The sequence below is a fragment of the Heloderma suspectum genome, chromosome 3, assembly GCF_057233095.1.
Source record: "Heloderma suspectum isolate Gila_16-S chromosome 3, 16-S_ref, whole genome shotgun sequence".
In the NCBI taxonomy this organism is placed as follows: Eukaryota; Metazoa; Chordata; class Lepidosauria; order Squamata; family Helodermatidae; genus Heloderma; species Heloderma suspectum.
The window spans coordinates 229,200,990-229,223,899 of record NC_139460.1 but is presented as its reverse complement, the minus strand read 5'-3'; the positions used below and the strand labels follow the sequence as shown (position 1 = coordinate 229,223,899).

The 22,910-nt window shown below is 40.0% G+C and overlaps 1 protein-coding gene across 1 annotated transcript in view; it reads right to left on the bottom strand.

Moving 5' to 3' along the window:
- The window catches only part of CFAP46 (cilia and flagella associated protein 46), a 132,491-nt gene that overhangs the window by 6,246 nt on the left and 103,335 nt on the right, over nt 1-22,910 (bottom strand). Inside the window, exons 48-58 of the mRNA XM_084841931.1 lie at nt 20,968-21,122; nt 20,023-20,204; nt 15,498-15,610; nt 13,543-13,739; nt 9,416-9,580; nt 7,484-7,560; nt 6,057-6,117; nt 5,249-5,284; nt 4,314-4,413; nt 3,567-3,679; nt 2,193-2,274 (exon numbers count right to left, since the gene is read on the bottom strand). Of these exons, the coding sequence (XP_084698057.1) occupies nt 2,193-2,274; nt 3,567-3,679; nt 4,314-4,413; nt 5,249-5,284; nt 6,057-6,117; nt 7,484-7,560; nt 9,416-9,580; nt 13,543-13,739; nt 15,498-15,610; nt 20,023-20,204; nt 20,968-21,122 (1,281 nt within the window). The remainder of the gene's footprint in view (nt 1-2,192; nt 2,275-3,566; nt 3,680-4,313; nt 4,414-5,248; nt 5,285-6,056; nt 6,118-7,483; nt 7,561-9,415; nt 9,581-13,542; nt 13,740-15,497; nt 15,611-20,022; nt 20,205-20,967; nt 21,123-22,910) is intronic.

The following is a 22,910-nucleotide window of genomic DNA, read 5'->3' as shown; positions in this document are numbered from 1 at the left end:
ACCCTTTTGTTGACTATGAGTGCTACTCCATTTCTTCTAAGGGATTCTTGCCCACAGTAGTAGATATGATGGTCACCTGAATTAAATTCGTCCATTTTAGTTTGCTGATTCCCAAGATGTCCATGTTCAATCTTGCCATCTCATGTTTGACCACCTCCATCTTACCTTGATTCATTGATCTTACGTTCCAGGTTCCTAAACAATATTGTTCTTTACAGCATCGGACTTTCTTTTCACCACCAGACATATCCACAGCTGAGTGTCCTTTCGGCTTTGGCCCAGCTGCTTCACTCTTTCTGGCTCTACTTGGAAATTCCCTCTGCTCTTCCCCAGTAGTATATGGGCTACCTTCTGACCTGAGGGGCTCATCTTCCGGCGTCATCTCTTTTAGCCTTGTGATATGTTCCATGGGGTTTTCTTGGCAAGAATACTGGAGTGGGTTCCCATTTCCTTCTCCAGTGGACCACATTTTGTCAGAACTCTCCGCCATGACCTGTCTGTCTTGGGTGGCCCTGCACGGCATAGCTTATGGCTTCACTGAGTTGTGCAAGCCCCTTTGCCATAACAAGGCAGTGATCCATGAAGGGGTATACGTACCTTACTTTGTATTATATTGTAGCCAACATTATTACAATTTTAAACCAATTATTTGATTTTAACTAAGTCGTACCTTGGCTTCCAGAATCATAGAATAGTAGGGTTGGAAGGGGCCTACAAGACCATCGAGTCTAACCCCCTGCTCATTGCAGGAATCCAAGTCAGAGCATCCCTGACAGATGGCTGTCCAGCCTCGTCTTGAATGCCTCCAGTGTGGGAGAGCCCACCACCTCCCTAGGTAATTGGTTCCATTGTCGGATTGCTCTAACAGTCAGGAAGTTTCTCCTGATGTTCAGCCGGAATCTGGCTTCCTGTAATTGAGCCCATTATTCCATGTCCTGCACTCTGGGATGATCAAGAAGAGATCCTGGCCTTCCTCTCTGTGACAACCTCTCAAGTACTTGAACAGTGCTATCATGTCTCCCCTCATTCTTGTCTTCTCAAGGCTAAACATGCCCAGTTCTTTCAGTCTCTCCTCATAGGGCTTTGTTTCCAGTCCCCTGATCATCTTTGTTGCCCTCCTCTGAACCCTCTCCAGCTTGTCTGCATCCTTCTTAAAGTGCAATGCCCAGAACTGTACACAGTACTCCAGAGGAGGCCTAACCGGTGCTGAGTAGAGGGGAACTAGTACTTCCTGGCATTTGGAAGCTATGCTTCCATTCATGCAGCCCAAAAAAGCATTTGCCTTTTTTGCAGCCACATCACATTGTTGGCTCATATTCAGTTTGTGTTCTACAACAATTCCAAGATCCTTCTCACTTCTAGTGTTGTTGAGCCATGTATCCCCCATCTTGTAACTGCTTTTGGTTTCTTTTTACTAGGTGCAGAACTTGGCATTTATCCTATTACATTTCATTCTGTTGTCTTCTGCCCAGCACTCCAACTTATCAAGATCACACTGAATTTTGTTTCTGTCTTCCAAAGTATTAGCTATCTCGCCCAATGTTGTGTCATCTGCAAATCTGATCAGCATTCCCTGCACCTCCTCCTCCAAGTCATTAATAAAAATGTTGAAGAGCACTGGGCCCAGGACTAAGCCTTGCAGTACCCTGCTCGTTACCTCTCCCCAGTTTGAGAAGATCTCATTGATAAGCACTCTTTGAGTCCGATTCTGTAGCCAACTGTGGACCCACCGGATCGTTGTTTCATCTAGCCCACTTTGAGCTAGTTTGTTCATCACAATATCATGGGGCGCTTTGTCAAAAGTTTTGCTGAAGGTGAGGTATATTATGTCCACAGCATTCCCACAGTCCACAAGGGAGGTTACTTGGTCAAAAAATGAGATCAGATTCGTCTGGCAGGATTTGTTCTTGACAAATCCATTTTGGCGTCGAGTAACGTGCAATACAAGTGTTAAAAGTTCTATGTATATATTTTTATTGTGGAATAGGATTTTTTTATTTTAGAAAACAGAGTGAGGAATTTAACTGTCAAAAGCAAATAAACCCAACAGACATACAATAAAATGGCAGATATATGTTGACAGGTGGCCATATAAATATAAATAAATTAAATAAATAAAAAATAAAGGACTTTAGTACTATTATCTTTAACATAGTTTATAGGCTGAGAATCTAATATAAAATTTATTTTACCTTCTATCGTCATCAAGATTTCTCACTCGTATAATACTTGGTTTTGAATGCACAAGTTCTGAAAGTATCATCAACTGGCATTCTGAGGAGAAAAAAACCCCAATCCTAAGGTCATTTCAGTAGCATTTTGGATCCAAAGATGTGTGAGCAGAGCTCTACTGTACAACAAGGTTTTCCCACCTACTCCTCCACACTTCAGACCCCTCTGTTCCATGAGCCATTCCTGAGGGTCATGAATGATCCCGAATGGTGTTAAGTGTAGCACAGGGGGGTTCAGGGGAAGGGGATCAGATTTGGGCAGAAATCAGGGGTGGCCACCTTGTGCAAATGGACATGGTTTCCTTTGGACCCATGTTTTGTTATGCCGTTTTATCTTAAGATTTGATAACTTGCCTTGAATAAGCAATATTCATAGAAAAGCAGGGTACATAAATAAAGGCAGGGTATATAAATATAAATATAGGATTATTGGTTGGATCCAGACTAATAGTAATCCTACGCATGTCACTCTAGCCTCATCCATCAACCTGAGGACCAAAGGCCACTGAGAATCTGCATCCCTTACTCCTAGGATGAACATCATGACAAGGGGGAGCAACCTGACCCCATACATTGGCAAAGGAAGGAGCGGCTACAGGGAGCTTGTTTCCCCCTTCTCAGCAAGGAAAAAACCAAAACATTATAAGAACTTTGCCCAAGTTTTCTTTTTCTGTCCTCCCTCTCAGTACTTTTTTCCTTTTGTCTCATGTCTTTTAGTTTATAAGCCTGACGTCAGAGACTGTCTTATTACTAATCTTCGAAAGCTGGTCTGGGAACTTTTTTTAGCTGAAGTGTGGGGTAAAAATGCTTCCAATATACAATTAACTATATGTCTACTCAGAAGTAAGTCCCACTGAGTTCAACTGGACTTACCCCCACATAAGTACATATAGGATTATAACCTGTTACTTGAATTTATTTTCCATTAAAATCAATGAGACAAGTTAGTTATCACTTAGGTTTCACTGATTTCAATGAGAACTTAGTTCAACAATCTGGATTCAACTCAATGCTTATAAAAAGGAAAACAGGCATGGATTGCATGCATTCATCACTACAAATTCCCCGACAGAGTTGCTGATTTCAGAAAAGAATACATTCACTATCAGTCCCACCGTATCCAATGTTCATGTGTGAGTACCGTTACTTATGTAGCCAAAATGGCACTACCCATATCTGAATGCCACCAATACAGCTTCCTTGCTTTCAGCAGTGATTGTAGAAGTGTACTCTAAAACTTGTGGTAACTAAAACATACATTTAAATATAAAATAAACAGAACTTTGTTATATTGTGGAAGGAAAAAAGGGTTTTTATCCAGCTTCATTAAATCACCTGGGATGTTCATCGGAACTAGTCTGTCAAGTAATATATGTGAGAGGAATCTTGCCATTCCAGAGAAGACAAGTGCACTGCAGTTATTCAGTAAGTGTTCCCACTCCACTTGACTGAAGAGAAATAAGTCAAAACTTTATTTTAACAATACATTCAATTTCTAGGAATACTGCAAAACAAAGCACAATGATAATACTTCACAGGAAGGTGATACAAGAATATGACGTTTTATGTTATAAAATTAGATTACCATGAAGCTCTGCTACTTTAAGAACTTCCTGCTTAGCTCAGCTCTAGAAAACATTACATTTTAAAGAAATGTGACCAATTTGTCACCAGTTGTGTGCCTTAACAAGTCAGGGATACTTGTAAAATTTATATGAGGAGTTAAGTAATTTCTAATTCTATTTTTTACAGAATGATAAGAGTATCAGTATTAAGTGTACCTGCAGTCCACTGTTGCATGTTATTTTTCTTAAGTTCCATTTAAGTATTTTTGTTGCAGTCAAGAAGGACTGTGACATTCTGGGCAAAGCTGACCACATTTAATTAAATCCCATTCATTTCAACAGGTAAGGTTTCTTAAACCTTCCAGTGAAATCAGTGGAACTTGAAAGTGCTTAAATTTTGGATGGACTGTGCCCTTTGTTTCGACTCTTGATAAGCAACATAAGGACAAATGCATTAGACACTTGTTTCAGTTCTAAAATCTACTGTGCACAGTTCCTGAGAAACAAACATACATACCTTGGAAAGTGTGTGCTACCAATAACTCCATCCCAACGAAGTGTAAATGGCTCATATTTTTCTAGGATTGCCTTAAATTTTTGTGAAGGATTTTCTAATTCTGAATACAAAACATTTTTTATCGTTAGGAGCATTTGGTTTCCCAACACTGATGTAAAAAAACATCAATTGTGTAATTCTAAACTGTTGTAGCTTTAAGAATGCAATACGTCAGCCTTGTAAATAAGCCCACAAAAGTTGGTAACATACAAAAATTACTGTAAACATTACTAACCTGCTAAGAGGCTAGTAGTTTACCCAGAAAGGGAAGCCTGGAAACACATGCTTCTAGCCCTTAGCAGCCTAGTAAAAATTGCCTTCAGCCATGCAGACTGATGGAGTAGGAACAGATTGTCCTGTCCCTCCTCTGTCAGACTGTGTTTCTGTGCTAGTCACAGAGGAAGGGTCTTCCTCCACAGCTAGCATGGAAACCAATTGGGCTGGTGGAGGAGGGACAGAGAGAACTGTCCCTTCTCTCACTCTCACCGCCTGCTCACTCACCTGCATAGAATTCCATGAATTTTGCCTGGGTGAAATTTCTGGTCACCTATGGCTATCAGACAAGTTGTCAAATACAAACCATGCGATACATAGTGTTCATTGCTTTGCTATCATAAATCACTTACTAGAGTGACCTTTTTACTTCCTAAAGATACATGGGATGGGGGGTGGGGAGTGGGGAGATAAACTTTAAAACATAACCAATTTTCTTCAATATCCAAAATCAATTCAGATCATCTTAGGCTGTAGCCATTTTCTAAGCTACATATTAGCTGCACTGTCTTTGAAAGTGGCTTCAGTGATATTGGGGTGGGAAATGATTATAGGCCGATTTCTCATGGCCAGCTATTGTAATGGCAAAACACCTGATAGGCTGTAGATTTTACATACATTACCATTTTCTCTTCCATCATTATATGGATCCACAACGTCTGAGATACGTCGTTAAGAACATGCAAATGAAATTTTGAAAGGCATAAATGGGCCAAACTCCCCATCTAGCAGATACCAACAGCCATCATTTTGCAGAAAAAAATCCACTGGTTTTGACAGGAATAGTAGGATTAGTAGTTTGCTTTTAAAAATACCCCTTGCTATCCAGTCCTAATGTGCTACCCTTCCATATTTTACCTGCAAAAATTCTTTTAACAACACTAGCCCTGCTCCTGGTTATCAGCTCTCTCCTTCTGGGCCTGAGAATCTTCTTTACCCTTCTATAGCATCAAAGCTTCCTTTCCACATGCCAGAGCTTGTGGCATGACTTTCCACATGCCACCACCATAACCCTCTCACATGATGAAACACCTTCCCTCCCATCCTGCCAGCTTAAATATCATCCAAGTATCAAGTCTCCTTTTCAACTAACCAAGAGCCTCCCACCCACACACACATTCCACACCATTCCCCCTTGGCTGTAAATACTAGCAGGCTAGAAGTCTGCACTTCCAACAGTCTGTTGACACGTGCACGTCTGTGGCATTTAAAAGCCACTGGTAGGTCAGCCCCTTTGCCCTACTAAGGGCACCCTTCCTTCGCTCCAAAGATGTTTCAATAATTTATGTGGTGTGTTGTAGCGGTGCTGTGGATCACATAGGGAACACCCCAAGGAAACTGATTAGGTTTGTTTGCATTTTTTTGACAGTCCTGATGTAAAACACAAGGTTTAAGCATTCTATTGGTGAACAGTACTTTTTGAAAGGATACATTTAACATTATGTATATCAATTGAGATGCAGTTGGGTAGCAGAACACGGTTAAGGGCAGGCTGTTGTTAAATAAGAAATAGTTTTGAGAAACTTGGTCTGAAAAAAAACACACCTACAACATAATTCTAAACGTGGTTAAAACTGAATTAAAACTGAATTAAAACTTAATGAGTTGATCTGGGACTTACTTTCTGGTAAATATGCTTAGGACTGGAACCCTGTCCTTAACCTCACATGGTACCATTTTTCTCAGAATGAGTGGGAAAATGCTACTTTATATAGCACCTCAGGAGGATCACAGGTACCATTAAAATCAAGTCAAAGGTAGAATGTCACAATTGTGGCTATAGGGAATGAGTTTAAATATGCACAAATATCCTGACCATCACCACTTCCCAGCCACCAGGACTGGCTCAAGCTATTTTGTTGCCCTAGGTGAAAATTAATTTTACACCTTCTTGGCATCTTGTATGTGTGAGAGGGCACTGCATTTTCTTCTTGATGGGTTTGCAGTATATTTTCCCAGATTCATACAGTTGACACAAACATAAAAATGGCACTGGAGTTAGGAAAACCTTGTGTGGGAAACATATCCTAGAGCCTTAGGACAACCGATCTGGAGTGGGTTCGGAGGAGTTATATGGTCCCCTCAAGTGTTTTCCCAGTTGAACTTCCTTTCCCTGCTCTATATTTATTAAATATCCTGCTTTTCCATTAGCATGCTTGAAGGTGCCTAACAAATTCAACACTGCATAAAGCGCTTACACTGAATCCATACAAAATGATAAGAACAGAAACACATTTTTTTTCTGAGCATATAACATAAGAATTAGATTGAACAATGAGGGTTCTCCCTTCCATTTGCTGCTGGCAATTGATGAGAGACATGCCGCTCCACTCACTTGTACAGAGTGGCATTAAAAGGGTGTGCAAATCAGAAGAACTGATATGTGTGTGTGTGGGTACATGTAGGAGAAAGAACACAAATTGACCCCATACCTCAGACCTAACTATCCAAAGGGTCTAGGATGGGGTGAAGAATTGTGCTCCCCCATGACGGAGCCTGGACCCTCTAGATTTCTGTTACCCTGGCTACAGCCTGTACTGAGTATTGGGTTAGGCCAGTCTTACCAATCCCTTTATCAAGATAGTTTATTGTTAAAAGACTTTTCAAGGATCATCAGCTTGTGCTATTTTTCCTGAAATGTAGTGCAATTTATGAACATTCATGAGAAGAATTCTTATTGCAAAGGTTTGTAGCTCTTGCATTGTTTCACAGATATAACATGAGGAGCCAAGTAAAGACAGTGCATTATGCAATTGTTTAACTAACATGTATATTAAAATACAAATAATGCTAATAGACAGGTTTGAAATTTTGGATTTTGGGTATTGAGTTAACTCAGAATTCCAGTGGATACTTACTAGTTTCATGCCTCTTTTTTGTTCAGCTTTTGGTTTTGATTCCTTTGCGCCCTTTGCATCTCTTTTAACTTCATTTTCTGTAAACACAAGCACAATCAACCTAAAAAGTGAGATCTGCTAAACTAGGGGATTTTTTTAACAGGTAATGTTTTGAACATGTAACTCTATACCTGGTGTTGCCTAAACAATTCCCGGCTTGGGGCAATTGAACAGAGTTATTTGCACAGCATCAGAGTTCAAGTTTCATGCAGTGAACCAAAGATTGTACCACGTGCCTCCATTCTATTCCCTGTACACAGGGATTTGAACCATTAAATATTTGAGTTCAGTTTTGGTTTGGGTTTATAGTTGTTGTTTTTTTTAACCTTCTGGTTTGGTTCTGGTACAGGCTTTAAACATCTACTGTCACCACTTCAGCCCTATGCAATACCAGTTTTGAACCAATTCAGATACATTTCATATAGACTGATGCAGTCCTGGACAATTTGTAAATCACCAAATTGAATACAAGAGGTTTACTGGGTGGCCAGAAGCCTACATTCAGCTTGGCAAGTCACACATTCTGTAGATTTTAATAGATATCACACGCTCCTATAATTGCAATGTATAAATATGTAATCAGAAAAGTTCCCACCCCTGGCATGCACTTATATTTTGCCTCTCCAAGCAGCAAAGAAAAGCCAGCATAATGCCGTTATATAAATCTGTAGCATAGCCATATATATAATATTGCATACTGTTTTTGCATTTAATAAGAACCAGGAACTGAAAAGGCACAGAAGGCAACTAGAATGTCAAAAGGTTAGTGTATAGTACAGTGAAGGAAGATGAGAAAGACTGAAGCTTCTTAATTTTGGGGAAAAACCCACAGCAAGTGGGGACACGATCTTTAAAAATAGCTTGTCTTAAAAATCTCAAAGTAGAATTTCAGTATTAAAATATTTTACCTAGGTTATTATTTATGATGGGACATTTTTTGTATTGATACATATTCCCTTACAAGTCCTGAAAAGGTGGTAGGAGTTACTGATGACTTTTGTACAGAAAATCAAAACACCAAGAGTTGCCACCAAAAGAAAGACGAGCAATGCTGTGAGGAGAATCTTACATTGTTCTAATTAAGCAAGATACAGAATAATAAATAATAATATTAGGTCCTCTGCTTGGTGGATAAATAACTTGGACAAAGCATGCTATGCTTTGGAGCAAAGGTGTACTAAGGTGTTATTAGGAATATTGCCATGATATTATATGGAAACCCATAAAATTGCATCCATTTTTAAGCCTAAACATTCCTGCTCAGCTTTTCTGGAACTGTGAGATAACTTTAAATGAGTCCAGATTATCTCAAAGAGATATCCCCAAGCTTTTCTAAGCCTGGACGCATCTCTGGGCTTAAACCTAGGTTTGCTCTCCTTATCCTAGAATCTGGGAAACTGCCCAGGTTGTTGGGCATAATTTTCATCAATACAGCAGCACCATAGGCTCAGCGAAAGCCTATAAACATGGCAATGTGTAGACAAAATTTATATCACTGCTTTGGCTTTTTTCCTGTAGCATCCTAGTGCCCAAAATAATAGTCTAATTCTAGTGCCCCACAGTTGGCCCACTTCAGATTTAATATAACTCTGCCTATTAAGACAAGATGTGCACAAGCCTTGTGTTTGTACACTCTATTTTAGCACCGCACCACTGGTCCTCCTTTCTTCTCATGCCATGACAGAAGAACTCTGGATTAATTAAACATAGTTTCCTGTTACATCCAAAGGGGGGAACTGTGGTTACCAGGATCAGAACAAACCAGGATCTGAAACAATGGTTTCAAGTTGGACAATATCTAGTAGTCTGTACTTCTCTCTCTCTCTCTCTCTCTCTCTCTCTCTGTATAAATACTTTGATTATATTTTCAAAGATATATCAGCATAGATGTACCTGATTCTTCTTTATGCAAGCGGTTATATAAAATTTGGAGAGAAAAATCTCTGGACACAGAATTTATTGCCTCTTCTTGAAAAATATTCAGAGCTTCCAAAGGTAACTCCATAAGAAATTTGTCTACCAGTAGTATCATGCATTCTCCTATATCTTCAGGATTAGCTGAAAAATGAGGCAGATCAGTAATTAACTGGAAAAATAGTAACAGTAATATCCATTCCTACATGGGAAGCAATTTTCCTGCTTTTCAAATAAACTGACCTTGTTTTCATCCTTTATTAAAATATAGAGGTAAATGGAGCCTCTTTTTTGGAAACGTCTTTGGGAAGACTCTGGGGATATATGAATCATGCTGGCTACAAGACTCTTTGGTTTGGAGAGAGCCATTATCAACCATGAGTCACCATTTGTTTTCCCACCTAAACATAGAGGCTGCATTCAGAAGTAACTAAATAACTTTTGGTTTGCCATTACAAGCATGAACAAGTATGAGCACTGGACTTGCATGCTGCATCTTCCCTTTCTCTCACATGCAGGAGGAAGAAATAAGAAACTTCTGTTCCTGGTTTGAGACAAAAATAGTTTGCTCTTTTGCCCAAGCCCAGAAAACCATAGTTTGCTCAAAGCATAGTTTCCCCACAAACCCTGATTAAACCATGGTTTGGGGTCCTGGCTTGTGGGCAAGCTAGGGTTTATACAAACCTAATTAATTAATTAATTATGGTGTATAGGCTGCCTTAAGGGTAGTACCCTTCTGCTATTTGGACAAAATGGCAAATGATGGGTTTAAAAAATATTTTTTTATTTGCAAATACAACAATAACAAGCAAAAAAACAAAACAAAAACAAAAAAGGGGGACACACACAAAAGAAACAGGAAAAAGAAAAATATCATAAAACACCCATGTATAAAAAGAAAAAGAGGGAAAAAGAAGGATTTAACACTTCCATTTCAAAGATATACATTAATATAAGTAGTCTATATATCTAAATAAGCACCCATATGAAATCAACAACTTTAGGAGATACACTGAAATGTAGCAAGAGCAGTAAGAACTTAAAGTCCATTGATGATGGGTGGGTGTTTTCCAAGCTTGAAGTATAAGTCTCTTTGGGCTCTCACTATCCAGTTTTGCTGTCCATCTGTTAATTCCCACATCACAGGGATGTAATTTTAAGGCACATGAACATCTGCAATTATCACAGATTTTTCAAGAACAACATTTATAGGAGCAATGACTTCCAACCAAAAGGAAGCCACTACGGGACATGCCAACATCATAATAAGGACAATAGGCATTGTCCTTATTATATTGCCAGCATCTGGTAGAGTTAGCCAGCTTTTTAATAAGTCTCTGTGGTGTTCAACAGATGCGAAATATCATTTTTTGTTGAATCAGCCTCAATTTTAAAATTACAGGAAAAGTACATATGGAAGCTAGGTCAACTTTCCATTGATTAGATCATATAGAGCATTCCAACTCCTTATTCCATTCCTCTCTGACATTCTGAACATCTACTTTACTACACTCCAAAAAACTTTGATAAACAGTGTAGAAAGTACTGAAGCGCTCATTCCTGATGACCCATACACAGAATCCAACAAATGCTGTAGCTCAATATATTGCCAACTTGGTAAGTGGTATCTAATCTGCAATACTGAAAATAGTAGAAATTCATCACCTGATCCTATTAACTGATCTAAAGTATACATTCCACTATCAGCCGAACTCCTCCACATAAAGGGCCATTTCTCTATTTTCAAGACGGGATTCTCCCATAAAGTTAATTTAGCATGCGAATGTGGTCAAAGTGCATCTGACAAAACATTGCATGCCAAGTCTCTCTTGCTGCTAAAATTGTTACTGGAGCCATTCCTTTCTTTTTAATATATCTACATCCTAATATCATCTAGTTGGAAAGAGGTGTCAAATAATATACTCCAAAGCAATCCATGAAGGAGTATTAAAAGAAAAGGTTGCTTTCCAATCATTGATACAAGTTAAGAAATAAGCCTTATGATATGGCCTTGTAGGCCCCTTCCAACCCTACTATTCTATGATATAAACTAACATCTGGAAAATTAAATGCTCCCTCTTTGTCTGAGAACTGCATCCTCTTCAGTGATAAATGGGGAAAAGACCACCCACCCCCAAATAAACTTCTGAAATACTGCATAAAGTTTTTGAAAATATGTTTCAGGAATGTATAAAGGAATACTATGTAGTACATAAATTACCCATGGCAAGACAATCATCTTAAATATGTTAACCTTACACCAAGTATTTAAATTAAGTGATGCTCCTCTTTCCAAGTCAAGAGATATTTCCACCAGTAATGCACTCACATTCAGTTTAACCATGTTGCAAAATATCTCTAGGCACGAATATGCCAGCATACTTTATCACTTCTGGACGCAAACAACATTACCCCTTAGTAACCACTTTGAGTGTCTTGAAACTACCTAATGGCATGAATTCAGATTTTGACCAATTAACAGTATAACCCGAAAGTATAACCTGCACTTGCACTGCTGCCCTTGCCAACAAACAACTGTAGATCAAGCCAAGCATGATATTGTATCCACAATGCCCAATATATAAATATATGCACACATACATAAGCATACAATATACATACAAACATATACACAGATATACATGCAATTCTAGTTCTGTAATGTAAATATCTCAAACTCAGCCAGTAGCAGAAAAGTAGGGGGGAAAGGAATTCCATGATCCCCCCCACCCCCTGGACCTTGAAGCTTTTTAAAGCCTTAAGCAGCTTCAGTCCTCCTCTTCCATCCTAACAATTGGACTCATGTCATGAAGATAATCTGCTGCTGCTGCTGCTGGTGCACTGAACCTTTTCAGACCAGATTCCATCCTTATACATCAGACAGCAAGAAAATAAATAAAATACTGAAGTTTTTTTTCCACGGGCCAATCCTCAAAATTTCAAGAATGCATGCAGCTTATCTGCTATCTCTTTAGTATAATTTGAGAAAATCATAATTTGATGCCTATCTGCTCCCCATTTTAGCTCTTCACCCTTGCTTCTCACAGCTCTTAAAATAAACTCTTTAACAGAAAACCTTAAAAACTTCATGATGAGCGGGCAAGGTCTATCTTCAACCTGGGGGTGGGGGTGGAATTTGGTGTGCCCGCTCAATATCTAAATTGATAGCCCTCAGGCAAATCCAATAGCTCATGCAAAAAGGACTTCATAAAGGCAATTGGTTGACCCTGCTAAGCCTGCTCACATATCCCAATGATTTGTAAATTACAATGATGAGATTTGACTTTCTAGCTCATTAACCTTCAAAATAAGATTTGATCTCTGCAAAGCAGACAATGCAGTTTCATAAATCTCAGATTTATCTTTCAGCTGTAAAACTGTAGTTTCCAAAACATCCCGCTTCGCTGTTATACCATCAACTGACCCTTGTCGCATTTCCCTAGGGACTTTAATTATCTTTAAATCTCCAGCCATAACTCTAAGCAATGTCATAACATCCTCCTCAGATTCTTCAGGCAAAACCATCACCACCCCAGCGGTAGAGGCATGGGGTTGGGGGGAGTTGGCACTACTTTCCCCTTCATAGCCTTCCTTGTCGCCACCAGGTCAAACAAAAAAAACAAAACAACAGCACTTAGTTGGCAAAGAAACAGAGAATGATTTCCCAAAAGTGAGAGCTAGAAAATTAGGCAATTACCAGGATAAGGAGACAAAGGATGCAGAAGCATGCCAAAAAGCGACAGATTACGCTGCCATCCTAGAAGAAATCATGGCAAATGATGGTCTGCTGCAAACCAGGAATGGAGGCTTCTATTCTCTTCCTTTCATGCACAAAAGAAATGAAGGGGGAGGGACTTCATGACCCTGAGATTGCTCATGCTCATAGTGACAAACCATGGTTAACTAGTATATCTGAATGCAGCCACAGATGGTACCAAAATGATCAGTCTTAGAAAGGACATAGCTATACACAGTGCAGATAACTCATACAAACCTGAAAATACAATTAATTTGAAATCTGTAATTTTGTAACAGACTATTTAGCATGTAGGTAATTTTGTTTAATAATCTGACACTACAAATATCCTTTGATGCTTAAGACATACCTTGAGTAGTAATGTTTTTCTCCTTATTTTTAGTTTTTGTTTTCCCTGCCTCATTTCCTTTGTTTTTTCCAGAGTCATCTGCTTTAGTTTTTCCTGGACTACCTTTCCTGGTTCTCCCTGAGTCACCCGCTTTAGTTTTTCCTGAATCACCTTTGGTTTTTCCTGAGCCAGCTGGAGAGACTGCTGGACTTTGGTGTCTAAGGACATAAAATAGATCTTTAAAATATTATGCAGGACAGAATTTCTAAAGAATGCTAATGGAATCAGATACTTCATGCTATCTGAAGTAGCAAAAGCAATACCCACTTTGCTTTGTCATGCACCGAGAAATTCACCTTCTCATAGTTTTCCTTAAGGCTAACATAGGTTTGCACTGACATTCACAGCTTTGATGGCCTCAATGACATATGTGTTTTGTTATAAAAAGGCTGTTTCTGGTCACATGCATAGGCAGTGAGTGCTATAGGGGGAAGGGAGAACCAAGCACATCCCCTATGAGCACAGCACCATTGGTAGCACTGAGGAGTGGTCACAAGTGGGGTTACTGGTAGCACAGGAAAGATATGTTACTATGAAAGGGCCAATGCCCCAAACAATGAGATGCCCTGGATTGTCTGATATGTGTATTTTCAGAAGTAGTAGAAGAATCCTGGAATGACAGAGCATTTTGTAAAGTTGAGATAATGTGGCAAGTGATGCTGTTTGCTGATAGTCTCAGCTGGACATGGCGACCAAAGCATTTGATGTAAAAGAACAGTTTGGTATTGAAGCCATCAGGAAAGGACCATGCAGCCCATCCTGGACAATAATACTTCTCTTAACAGGTGGGAGCTTTTCCCGAGAGTTCTTAAAAAAAAAAAAAAAGCTTTGAAAAAGCCAGCCCATTCCAAATCAAGATGGGTGGGTTTTCCTTGTAAATGCACCCCTTCCTGGCGGGAACAGATCTGATCACTGTTGCACATGCTTTGGTCATATTCTGTGGGCGATGCCAAAAAGCAAAAAAAAAAAAAAAAGGTAGACAAAAATAATGATTTATTCAACAAAAATAAATACTTCCAACATGTTTCGGACCACAGGTCCTTCTTCAGGGAAATTCAGTATGATTCAACCAAATAATGCTTGCTCTTCAAATGCAAGTCTCCTGTAGTATAGCATGTAATTTTCTGAAGCACCTGCTTACATTTGATAACAGCGCTATGTTTTATTGCACAATCACTTAGAGCGCAATCCTATCGAGATAGTCAGCAGCCTCTGAACTCGGAGGCTACCAACTATCCTCTGCAGGGCGGATGGAGCATGGAGGGGATCTTCTCCTCCGTGCTCTAGCTGCCCTGCATTAATGGCTAGACGCGTGTTTTCAGGGGAGGGAAGAGACCCAGAGACCTGACAGGAAGCTGTCTAAAGCAGCTTCCACAGTCTCCTCCCCTCCCCCAGGACCATCCCTTTTTTGCTCTCTCCATTTAAAAAATGGAGATGGTGGTGGCGCGGAAAGAACAGCACCATCTATGAGGGAGAGGGGCGGGGAGCACAGTTTCCAAGAACTGAAAAATCCTATGGCTATCTAGACAGTGTCTAGTGGCCATAGGATTGCTCTCCTTATCACTCATTTTCATGTTAATCACTTATGGCTCCTGTTCAAGGGAGGGCAGTGTTAAGGACTTCTTGAACAGGCTTATATGCATGCTTTAAAAAAAGAAGTTGTCTCTTCACTCTGAGCACTCATAGTTAAAATACAATCAAAGGGTCAATGCATACAACCAAATGTTCTAGTTGATTTGTAAACTGGAAGTGGTGAAATACTCACATGACCACTTCTTCACAGGCCAAAGGCTGTATGGACCTATCAAACCTGAATTAGTCATGGGCACTGATCTTTTGAGGGCAAGAGCATAATGGTTTATACATATAAAAGCTCATTTTAATATAATTTAAAGTATATGACATTTAAAAATTACCTTAGCTCAGAGAAATCAAACTGTGACAAGACAGGTTTCAGATATTCTTCCACATCTTTCAATATAGCCTGGAATTGTGATGTAAAATATTGATCATCTTTAACTTCCACATTCTATGACAAAAAGTTAAATTAAAAAGGCATGAGTAACAAAGAAAAGGCAATATAATAGTCATATATAAATAGAATAATCATGACAAATTAGTAATATATCTGAAATATCCCAAGTATAAATTGAAAAATCACTTTTAAGCTATGGGTATGTTATGCCTTTTTATTTTTATGCATACATTACTTTATTTAATAATGTTTTCTAAAGAAAATATTGGCACAATAATTGCAATGGCAATACTCATAATCATTCCCAAGAGCAGTAATCTTCAACCTTTTCAGACCTGGAGCCCACCAACTCACTTCTTAATTGTTTACCATATATTAGCATGGAAGGAGTGCTGCTTTGGAACCCATCTTAGGTCAGGCTGTGAGCCTGGGTGCCCTCTCTGGGTGCCCTCCCACCAGCTGAAGACTGGAGAGTTCCCTAGACAGTGATCTTGCTGACACTAGTGAGAGTATTCTGGACGACAGCTTATATTGTATGCACAGCTGTTACAAGCCATATCAAGAGAGAAAGAGTAGTTATTGAATATTACTCTACTGTCTCAGTATACCCCCTTCATGGATCACTGCCTTGTTGTGGTGAAGGGGCTTGGAAGCCAGATTCCGGCTGAACATCAGGAAAAACTTCCTGACTGTTAGATCAATACAACAATGGAACCAATTCCCTAGGGAGGTGGTGGGCTCTCCCACACTGGAGGCGTTCAAGGTGAGGCTGGACAGCCATCTGTCGGGGATGCTCTGACTTGGATTCCTGCATTGGGCAGGGGGTTGGACTCGATGGCTTTGTAGGCCCCTTCCAACCCTACTATTCTATGATTCTATGATAACTCAGTGAAGCCTCAAGCTATGCCGTGCAGGGCCACCCAAGACGGACAGGTCATGGTGGAGAGTTCTGACAAAATGTGGTCCACTGGAGAAGGAAATGGCAACCCACTCCAGTATTCTTGCCAAGAAAACCCCATGCAACGTATCACAAGGCTAAAAGAGATGATGCCGGAAGATGAGCCCCTCAGGTCGGAAGGTGTCCCATATACTACTGGGGAAGAGCAGAGGGCATTTCCAAGTAGAGCCAGAAAGAGTGAAGTGGCTGGGCCAAAGCCGAAAGGACACTCAGCTGTGGATGTGTCTGGTGGTGAAAAGAAAGTCCAATGCTATAAAGAACAATATTGTTTAGGAACCTGGAATGTAAGATCAATGAATCAAGGTAAGCTGGAGGTCATCAAACATGATATGGCAAGATTGAACATCAACATCTTGGGAATCAGCAAACTAAAATGAAAAAGCATGGGCGAATTTAATTTCACCTGACCATCATATCTACTACTGTGGGAAAGAATCCCTTAGAAGAAATGGAGTAGTACTCATAGTCAGTAAAAGGGAGGGAAAAGCAGTCCTGGGGTACAATCTCAAAAACGATAGAATGATCTCAGTATGAATCTAAGGCAAACCATTCAACATCACAGTAATTCAAGTCTATGCCCCAACCACTGAGGCCAAAGAAGCTGAGGTTGATCGGTTCTATGAAGACCTACAACACCTTCTAGAACTAACACCAAAAAAAGATGTCCTTTTCATCATAGGGGATTGGAAGGCTAAAGTAGGAAGTCAAGAAATCACCGGGATAACAGGCAAGCATGGCTTTGGTGTACACAATGAAGCAGGACAAAGGCTAATAGGGTTTTGCCAAGAGAAAATGCTGATCATAGCAAACACTCTTTTCCAACAGCACAAGAGACGACTCTACACATGGACATCACCAGATGGTTAATATCGAAATCAGATTGATTATATACTTTGCAGCCAAAGATGGAGAAGCTCTATACAGTTAGTAAAAACAAGACCTGGAGTTGACTGTGACTCAGATCATGAGCTTCTTATTGCAAAATTTTGGCTTAAATTGAAGAATGTAGGGAAAACCCCCTTCATGGATCACTGCCTTGTTGTGGCGAAGGGGCTTGCGTAACTCAGTGAAGCCATAAGCTATGCCGTGCAGGGCCACCCAAGACGGACAGGTCATGGTGGAGAGTTCTGACAAAATCTGGTCCACTAGAGAAGGAAATGGCAACCCACTCCAGTATTCTTGCCAAGAAAACCCCATGCAATGTATCACAAGGCTAAAAGATATGACGCCGGAAGATGAGCCCCTCAGGTCGGAAGGTGTCTAATATACTACTGGGGAAGAGCAGAGGGTATTTCCAAGTAGTGCCAGAAAGAGTGAAGCGGCTGGGCCAAAGCCGAAAGGACACTCAGCTGTGGATGTGTCTGGCGGTGAAAAGAAAATCCGATGCTGTAAAGAACAATATTGTTTAGGAACCTGGAATGTCAGATCAATGAGGAACTATGGACGGAGATCCGTAACATTGTTCAGGAGGCAGCAACTCAATCCATCCCAAAGAAAAAGAAATGCAAGAAAGCCAAGTGGCTGTCTGAGGAGGCTTTACAAGTAGCTGAGGAAAGAAGGGAAGCAAAAAGCAAGGGAGAAAGGGGAAGATATATCCAACTGAATGCAGAGTTCCAGAGAATAGCAAGGAGAGACAAGAAGGCCTTCTTAAATGAACAATGCAAAGAAATCAAGGAAAACAACAGAATGGGAAAGACTAGAGATCTTTTCAAGAAAATCGGAGATATCAAGGGAACGTTTTGTGCCAAGATGGGCATGATAAAGGACAAAGAAGGTAGGGACCTAACAGAAGCAGATGAGGTTAAGAAGAAGTGGCAAGAATACACAGAAGAACTATACAGGAAAGATCTGAATGTCCCTGATAGCCATGATAGTGCGGTCACTGACCTTGAGCCGGACATCCTAGAGAGTGAAGTCAAGTGGGTCTTAGGATGCATTACTAACAACAAAGCTAGCGGAGATGACAGTATTCCAGCTGAGCTATTTAAAATCCTAAAAGATGACGCTGTTAAAGTGCTGCATTCAATATGCCAACACATTTGGAACACTCAACAGTGGCCGCAAGACTGGAAAAGGTCAGTTTACATTCCAATTCCAAAGAAGGGCAACGCCAAAGAGTGCTCAAACTTCTGTACAATTGCACTCATTTCACATGCCAGCAAGGTTTTGCTCAAAATCCTACAAGCTAGACTTCAGCAGTATGTGAACCGAGAACTACTGGAACTACAAGCTGGGTTTTGAAGAGGCAGAGAAACTAGAGATCAAATCACCAACATTCGCTGGATCCTGGAGAAAGCAAGAGAATTCCAGAAAAATGTCTATTTTTGCCTCATTGACTATGCGAAAGCCTTTGATTGTGTGGATCACAACAAACTGTGGCAAATTCTGAAAGAGATGGGAGTACCAGACCACCTTACTGTCTCCTGAGAAACCTGTACAAGGGTCAAGAAGCAACAGTAAGAACCGGACATGGAACAACCGATTGGTTCAAAATTGGGAAAGGAGTACGACAAGGCTGTATATTGTCGCCCTGCTTATTTAACTTATTATTAATATTTATTTAATATGCAGAGTTCAACGCCGGGTTGGATGAATCACAGGTTGGAATTAAGATTGCCGGGAGAATTCTCAACAACCTCAGATATGCAGACGATACCACCCTAATGGAAGAAAGCAAAGAGGATCTAAAGAGCCTCTTGTTGAGAGTGAAAGTGGAGAGTGCAAAAGCTGGTTTGAAACTCAACATTAAAAAAATGAAGATCATGGCATCTGGCCCCATCACTTCCTGGCATATAGAAGGGGAAGACATGGAAGCAGTGACAGATTTTATTTTCTTGGGCTCCAAGATCACCGCAGACGGTGACTGTAGCCATGAAATTAAAAGACGCTTGCTCCTTGGGAGGAAAGCTATGGCAAACCTAGACAGCATAGTAAGAAGCAGAGACATCACCTTGCCGACAAAGGTTCGTATCATCAAAGCTATGTTTTCCCAGTAGTAACGTATGGCTGTGAGAGCTGGACTATAAGGAAGGCTGAGCGCCGAAGAATTTATGCTTTTGAACTGTGGTGCTGGAGAAGACTCTTACGAATCCCCTGGACTGCAAGGAGGTCAAATCAGTCCATCCTAAAGGAAATCAACCCGAGTGCTCATTGGAAGGACAGATACTGAAGCTGAAGCTCAAATATTTTGGACACGAAATGTGAAGAGAAAACTCACTGGAAAAGACCCTGATGCTGGGAAAGATTGAAGGCAAAAGGAGAAGGGGACGGCAGAGGATGAGATGGCTAGATAGCATCACCGATGCAATGAATATGAACTTGAGCACACTCCAGGACAGAGCGGAGGACAGGACGGCCTGGCGTGCTATGGTCCATGGGTCACGAAGAGTTGGACACAACTTAACGACTGAACAACAACGATCTCATTATACGCTTGTAAAACCACTAATATGAACAAGGGCAGTACCTAAGTAACTAATTATCTACGTAACTAATTCAGTTTTCTTACTGTATCTAATTTGGCAGCTGATCCTTGCCGTATTTGAAACTCATGTCTGTCTTCCTGGGTTATAGTTGGTGATACTTGTTCCAGAAGGCTTTTCATCTTCTCCTCTTTGAAGAGTTTTACCTTCCCCAACAAATTCAAGAATGTATCAGAATCTACAGAGGACCGCACAATTTTAGCCTGCACTGGTGATAAGTAAAATAAAAGCCTATTAAATGTATTGTATTTTTTTAATGCATTGCATCTTCATTTTTCATATCCATATCTATGAAGGACAAGTGCAGAAAGATTCTATGTACAAGAGAGAATGATGGACTGTAGTAGTCATGGAAGTAAATTAGGTGCTAGGTAATTCTATAATATTTATGTATCTAGATAGGTACTCATGAGGGGTGCATGAGCCATGGAATTGGAGTGGCACAATTCTAACCCCCACTGAGCATGCAGACCAAACATCTGCACAGGGAATTCAAAGTGATTATTTTCAACTCGAAACAACCTTTTCTGTTTGTACTAAAGACTAAGGCCAGGCTAAAAGGATGGGGGATTTTGCCTAAGGCTTTCGGCTCCTATGGAGAATACTTTTCTGTTTCATCAAGGTCAAAAATGTTTGCCCATTCAGAGTGAGAACAAGAATTATTGCTCTTCCAAATTGGCTTTGTGATTGGCTTTCTGACGGGCTACATGGCATTGTAACTTCATCATGCTCATGACATGATCCCCAACTGGCTGAGAACACTTCCCAGCAAGAAGATGCAGTTAAAAAATGGTGCTGAAGCCACTGTCAATGCGGCAGCAAATGACAAGGTGAGAGGCAGGAAGTTCTCAAGGGCATACTTTGATACCCTCAAAACAATACTTTTGTACTCAAATTATTCTTATGTGAACATTCACAGCAGCCCAACACAAGACAGCATAGTTCTATTTGCACTGCTTAAAAACACTTACAAGTCGGTTGAACAGGTTTCCCTTTTTGTTGTCCACCCTTTTCCTTCTGTTGTCCACCCTTTTCCTTCTGTTGTCCACCCTTTTCCTTCTGTTCCCTTTGTTCCTTTGGGTTGGTCGATTTTACTTTCTCAAGTACTGCTCCATATAAGAGAGATCTATTGGGGAAAACCTCCCAGTCAAATGTATTTATTTTCGCAAATAATTCCTTATTTCCCTCTAATCTGATATGCTTACATAATAATTGGAAATGATGGAAATACCTAACTACATCAATACTAGAAATTACCGCAGTCTTTACCTAGTTTGAAAACAATCGTGTGCCACGTTTGTGAGATTCTTAGCTCTCTTTTCCCTGCTTTTCTTGGAGGAAGGAAGGAGTTTTCCTTGGTGACAGTTAAAGAATCCAGAGTAGGTGGACAATGGAAAGGATTGTAACTTGGAGTTAACCTTGTGCTGTTTTCTGCTGTGTATTAAAACATGTTTCTCTATATTTAGCTAAAGATAAAACATCAGAAATATTGCAATACACTTCCAGATAAAAGTAGAAATAAATGCAAATAAATAAATAAATAAATAAATAAATAAATAAGGAAGGAAGGAAGGAAGGAAGGAAGGAAGGCAGGATTGTGGAGGAAACAAATCCAGAAAATAAACAGTTTGATTGCTTGCCTGAAGTAAATTTTCATTAAATATTACCACTATCACCGTACTCATCCAACAGGGAGAACCCTTATAGCTTCAAAACCCTTGAAAGTAAATTCAGCCTATGCTCTAACAGTGGGAAGGGACCTGAAGTGCAGAAGATAACCATCAACATAGTTAAAACTACTGATACAGTAGCTGCTGAAGCACAGAGATCACAGGATGTGCAAAGCAATACAAAAACGTAAGGACCCACAGAAGTAAGGAACAATAGAGCTAAGAAGCTGTAGGGATAGAAACCGTTTGGCACAGAAGTAGTTTGGGGTAGAACAGACAGGGGTTCAAAGGTGGGTTTGGTTCTACATAGGCTAAAGATAGATAATCACTATGTTCTATGGATAGCAGCCTGGGTAGCATCCACATAAAAATAGATAGAGGGTAGAATGAAACATTTTTGTCAGTTCCTGATCATTAAGAACGGGCTCACTATTATGTTAAGTAATATTTATTAATGAGCCATTTTGATTACAAGAAAATTTGTGGGTTTTTAAAATTTGGGGGGTGTTGGGGGCAGTGAGGGCTGCATGTGGTCTGCAGGCCATGTGTTTCCCACCCCTGGCTTACTGGATTAAGTCCAAAAGCAATGTGGTGTTTTTATTTAATTATTTATTTATTCATTTCATTTCATTTCTATACCGACCAATAGTATTTTACAAGACAACATCAGCTGCACCTAGCTTCCAGCTGTACACATACTGGTAATTTTGGATCAGGTCTGCATCACCTAACAGTTGGCTAGCCTGGTCAGCTTTGATGGCATTGATAATTTTTTGGGAGAAATTGATGGGACTAAATTCAGCCCCATCTTCCACCCACCAAAGCTGACAGCACTAAGGATCAGATCAGCAGATGCTCAATCCACTTTATATTAACTCTTGAAGCCCAAACCACTTGCTGAATGTGTCTATTTAATAAAACAGAAGCTGAACACTGTGGCCCAGTGAAGATGTAATGCTTAACTATGGTTCCTTTCTTTTAAACATGGGGGTAAGATTACATTTGGATAGCCATACCATGGTTAACAACTGGCCACAAACCAGAATGCAAAACCATGAATTGAAGTAGATTAGTAAATCATGGTTTATGTTAACCACGTTTTCTTTGGTGTCCCCCTAAACATACTATCAGCTTGGCAAGTTAAATGAAATTATATAGTTGAGAATTTAACCAGGTTTAAGACAAACAAATATGACTAGCACTAATCATGGTTAAATGTTATGCTTGTAGCAGGGCAATGACAC